General features: G+C 43.8%; 1 protein-coding gene across 1 annotated transcript; it reads right to left on the bottom strand.

Annotated features, from left to right (window-relative positions):
- Nucleotides 1-249: 249 nt before the first annotated feature.
- Nucleotides 250-1,544, bottom strand: LOC106989535 (small proline-rich protein 2G-like). Its single transcript, XM_027053022.2, has 2 exons — nucleotides 1,488-1,544; nucleotides 250-802 (listed from the first exon to the last, which is right to left on the bottom strand). Exon 2 carries the CDS (start codon nucleotides 779-781, stop codon nucleotides 575-577), a length of 207 nt encoding a protein of 68 aa, XP_026908823.1. The 5' UTR covers nucleotides 782-802; nucleotides 1,488-1,544; the 3' UTR covers nucleotides 250-574.
- Between the last annotated feature and the right edge of the window lie 3,915 nt (nucleotides 1,545-5,459).

Raw genomic sequence — 5,459 nt, 5'->3', positions numbered from 1 at the left:
AACTGAAGCTGAAACAGTTTAAGTAATTGTTTTCAGGGTCATACAAATCAGAAAGAGCTGGAAGTGAGTTTAAAATCAGTAAAAGAGAATCATTTGATGTACCCATTCCGCAAGACACATTTTGGGCAAAACTGAACTCAGTGATGGGAAAGCTTGACTCTAATAAATATTTCAATAGGAATGGAGAAGAACATTCATGTGGTGTAGTGGACAGAAGAGATTACAAACACAAAGCACAAACAAAAGTAATGTGGTCTCGACCATGACACATGTGCTTTATTGGAGAAGCAAACAAATAGAGATACCAAAAGGCTCACAGGGGAGAGATCACCACCCAGATCACAGACAGACAGATGGCAAAGTGCAATTAGGCCACGACCCCACTGCTCATCTTCCCACAATGTGGTATCAGCTTCGGGAACCCATCCTTTTCTCTGTCCGCTGTCAACCCAGGTGGCAAGTCAGAGAACATGCATTCTGTGCTCGTGGCTGAAGGGAAGGGGATGGAGTCCTGAGACATCCACAGGAGACCCTGTGTCCTGTTGTTTCATGGTCATAATGCATCCTGCTGCTGTTACTTGCTCTTGGGTGGGCACTTCTGCTGGCAGGGGGGGCACGGCTGCACAGGAGGGCACTTCTGCTGGCAGGGTGGAGGTGGGCACTTCACAGGTGGGCATGGAGGAGGGGGACATGGCTCTGGACACTTTGGGGGTGGGCAAGGCTGAGGGCACACAGGAGGTGGCTGGCAGGGCTGCTTGCACTGCTGCTGTTGATAGGACATCGTTCCTGGACAGCAAGGAGCCTGAGATGCAAACAGACAACAGCATTCCTAACACAGGCAGTCCTGTTGGCAGAACAATGAGCCACGGACCCTGCAGCCTGCAAGGACCCTCTGTTCCCTAACACTGTCTGTATGATTCTGTGTGGCTCCTTCACCCTTCCCTTTGAGCACCTCTTACCCTAGCTCTTCGGTCTTTTCTGGTTAATGTTTCTGTCTATCACTTTGTACAGACACGATTGCCTGTGTGCTGTGTGAATACAAACATCATGTGGAGACAAAGAACCCAGATACGAAACTTCTAGCCAATCCCCAAACAGACCTCTACCGATAGCTTTCTGAGCCCTGGTTGCTGGTCTCACTGACGTGACTGGGGTTCTGAGCCCTGGGCTTTGAGGAGGACTGCCCAGACTCCCACCCAGCACTCAAAGGGACCGAGAGCCCTGAGAGGGATGCACTTGGAACGTGCACGGTATAGGCCACAGGACAACACCTCGTCTCTCTTGTTGTCAGTCAGTTTAGGATTGTACCTCTGACTCCATTTCTGTCATGACCTTCACGGTCACCTTCCAAATACCCCCCAGACCTCCTTATTGTCTCTTCCCCATGCACGGACTTTAATTGGCTAAAATAAACAGTCACTTGTTCTCCCAGATTAAATCCTCACACTATTCAAATGCCAAAAAAGATCTCTAAGGCTTGTACTCACCAGAGGCTTCAAAGGAGATGTATGCCTCAGTGTCTCCAGAAGATAACACCAGTGTGGTGGAGAGTCCTTTTATAAGGGCCAGGCGGGCCCAGGCAGGTGACAGTCCAGGACTGGGATGACGCACTTATTTCCCAACCAAATTACCATCTGCATGCAACCTCAGAAATGACTTGCCACACTAATGTGGATATCACCAAACTTCCTTGTCCAGGATCTTCCTCACCCTCATTGGGGAAGGCTCAGTGATTCACTTGGGACCTTGTCTCACCCTCCCCATGCCAGTGTCATGTGGCAACTAGGGAACATGAGATATTCTTTGACAGCCGTGATGCACTTCCATAGTTAGAGGTGGTGCCTGCCCTACTCCCTGGCTCCCCGAGCACCTTAACTGTAAAACTTACTGCCCCATTCAGTTTCACCCGCCCAGCATCCAGCTTTGTTCCCTTTGATAGTAGAGTAGACAGTAGGGTGAGCTGACCCTTCCTTGTCCAGGACCTTAACCCTCACTCACAGTTTTCCTTTACAACTAACCCTTTTGACCATGTCCTACTGGTCTCCAGGCTCTTCTTGACAATTAATTGGCTTGAAGAGACCACAGTCTTGTCTTGGTTCCTAGGTGCTGATAGCCCTAGGCTGGGCATGTTGTTACATGGCTCCATTAATGACCTTGAACAGGACAGCACAACCCCTGTTTTCTAGACCACTGGCTCGGCCCCTCCCAAAGTCTCCACACTTGCAGATTTACACACTGATGTGATGTGCTCTCTGTGGTCCTCATCGGGGGGGGGGGGGGGGGAGGGGTACTTGTGGTCCACTAGACACCCAAACTCATATTCTCTCACTTCTTCAAAACTGACTCAGTGCCTGAGCTGCCCCCATTTCGCAGCTTTTTCCTTCATGCTCCCCAAACAGCATGTGTTGCTTCCTTCTGCAAAAGTTAACTTGCCTACTCTCTATTAGGCTCTCTGTTCTGAACTGGCATTTAGAGGGACTTCTAGACATAGTACATTCAAGAAAGGAAGCTCCATAAGCTATTTACCCCACCATTCAATTCATGGGTGTTGTTACCTAGGTAAATAAAGCATGGCCAACACAAAACCCATGGATAACCTCTTAGTATTCATTTGTTGAACCACAGTAACACCTTGGCTAATATTACTCACTAGGCCTCGTGGGGAAAACATGAGTGCCTTGGCTATGCAGACGTCTGTAGGCACCACTACCATGTGACCTGAAATATTTCCTAACCTCCCTAAAGATCATTTAACATCTCTGTAGAGTAGAGGTAAGAACTACACCGGGCTCCTAATTTCTTTGACCTCAGTCATAGAGACATCTTTCTAGAAATGTCTCCTCAGGCAAGGGACACAAGAGAAAAATTAAACTATTGAGTCTACACCAAAATAAAAACCTTTTGCACAGGGAAGGAAATCATCACCAAACAAAAAGGCCACCTACTAAATGGGAGAACATATTTTCAAAAGATACATCTGATAAGGGGTCAATACCCAAAATATATGAAGATACATCTGATAAGGGGTCAATACCCAAAATATATGAAGAACTTACACTAGACAACATCAAAACAAAACAAAACAGATGATCTGATTTAAAAATGAGCAGAGGAATTTATCCTACATTTTCTAAACAAGACATGCAGATGGCCAACAAACATATGAAAAGATGCTCAACTCACTAATCCTTACGGAAATGCAGATCAACACCATAATGACATATCAGCTCACACCTGTCAGAAGAGCTCAAATCAAAAACACAAGAAATAACAACTGTTGGCAAGGATGTGGAGAAAAAGGAACCCTCGTGTATTTTTGGCGGGAATGTAAGTTGGTATAGCCACTGTGGAAAACAGTATCGTGGCTCCTCAAAAAATTAACAATGGAATGACCATAAGATCCAGTAAATCCATCACTGGTCATTTACCCAAAGAAAACAAAAACACTAATTTGAGAAGATATATGCACCTCTATGTTTATTGCAGCCTTATTTACAATAGCCAAGATCTGGAAGCAGCCCAAGTGTCCATTGATTATGTTTGTTGCAGCATTATTTACAATAGCCAAGATCTGGAAGCAGCCCAAGTGTCCACTGTTAGATGACTGGGCAAAAGAGATGCGATAAATAAATACAATGGAAAATCATTCAGGCGATACAAAGAAAAAAAAAAAAAAAGAACAAACCAAAAAATGAAAAACAAAAACAAAAAGCAAAACAGAAGAAAAACAACGAAACCTTGTCATTCATAACAACATGGATGGACCTGGACGGTATAATGCTAAGTGAAAGTCCGAGAAAGACAAATACATGTGATTTTTATGCATATGTGGAATTTAAGAAACAAAACAAACAAAGAAAACAGAGACAAAAAAGAAGGCAGACTCTCAAGTACAGAGAACAAACTGGTAGTAGTCAGAGGAGAGGTAGGTGGGAGCAGGCATGAAATAAGTGAGGGGGTTTAAGAGTTGTGATGAGCGCTGAGTAATGTATAGAATTGTTGAGTCACCACGTTGTATGCCTGAAACTAATATAACACTGTTTGTTAGTTATACTTCAATAAAAAAGGAACTACATCTGCCTCAAAAGTTTGCTGCAAAACTCAGTGAAATACCTAATATGAGGCACATTATGTGATAGGTCTTCAAGAAACGGAGCTGTCCATATATCTGATAAGGGTTTAATTTCCAAAATATATAAGGAACACCTTCAATTCCATAGCAAAAAAAAAAAAAAATGATAACCTTAATTTTTTATTTATTTTTAAACGTTTATTTATTTTTGAGAGAGAGAGAGAGCAGGGGAGGGGCAGAGAGAGAGTGTGAGACCTAGAATCTGAAGCAGGCTCCAGGTCTGAGCTGTCAGCACAGAGCCCGACGTGGTGCTGGAGCTCATGAACCACGAGATCATGACCTCAGCCGATGTCTAACAATGAACCGACTGAGCCACCCAGGTGCCCCAATAACCTTAATTTTTAAATGGAGAAACTATTTGAATAGCCATTTCATCAAAGACATAGACGACCAACTGCTACACGTAAAGATGCTCAACATCACTTATCATTAGGGAAATGCAAATCAAAGCCACATGCGATATCACTTCATGCCCGTTAGGATGACTGCCATAAGAAAAAAAAAAAAGGACAGTAACAAATGTTGGTGAGGCTGTGAGGTTGTAGAGAAAAGGGAACATTTGTACACTATTCGTGGAAATGCAAAATGGTGAAGCAACTATGAAAAACAGTACGGAGGTTCCTCAAAAACTTGAAAAATAGAACTACCCTATGATCCAGCAGTTCCTTGCCTGGCATTTACCCAAAAGAATTTAAATCAGGATCTGGAAGAAATATCAGCACTCTCGCATTCATTTCAGCATTACTCACCACACCTAAATGTCTATCAGCAGATGAATGGATAAAGAAATATGGTATATAGGTACAATGGAATATTATTCAGCTATAAAGGAAGGAAACAAGGAAACACTGCCATCTGAGACAACATGGATAAGCCTGGAAGATGTTATGTCAAGAGAAATAGGCCAGGTCCAGAAGGATAAATACTGCATGAATCCCCTGAGTGGGGTATCTAAAACAGTCAAACGCATGGAGGTAAAGAATAGAATCATGGTTGCCAGGGACTGGGTGAGGAAAACAGCGAGGTGCTTATCAACGGGTATAAAATTTCAGTTACGCAAGATGAGTCAGTTCTACAAGTCTGCTTACCACAGCATGCCTGTAGATCACAATATTGTACTGTGGACTTAAGAATCTGTTAGGTGGGTGACCTCATGTTAGGTGCTCTTACCACGATAGAATTTGTTTCAAAAGAAAAGAGACGTGAGCCCTAAAAGGTAGAAACATAATAAGGTAAGGTAAAGCACTAATCACAATACCTAAGAGAGACTGGCATTGTGTGGATAAGGTCCCTCAGGCTAAGATCTTTCCTGCCCCCCCTCTCTTCC

This window comes from Acinonyx jubatus, unplaced genomic scaffold, assembly GCF_027475565.1.
Source record: "Acinonyx jubatus isolate Ajub_Pintada_27869175 unplaced genomic scaffold, VMU_Ajub_asm_v1.0 scaffold_160, whole genome shotgun sequence".
Classification (NCBI taxonomy): domain Eukaryota; kingdom Metazoa; phylum Chordata; class Mammalia; order Carnivora; family Felidae; genus Acinonyx; species Acinonyx jubatus.
This window is presented reverse-complemented; position numbering and strand designations above follow the sequence as displayed.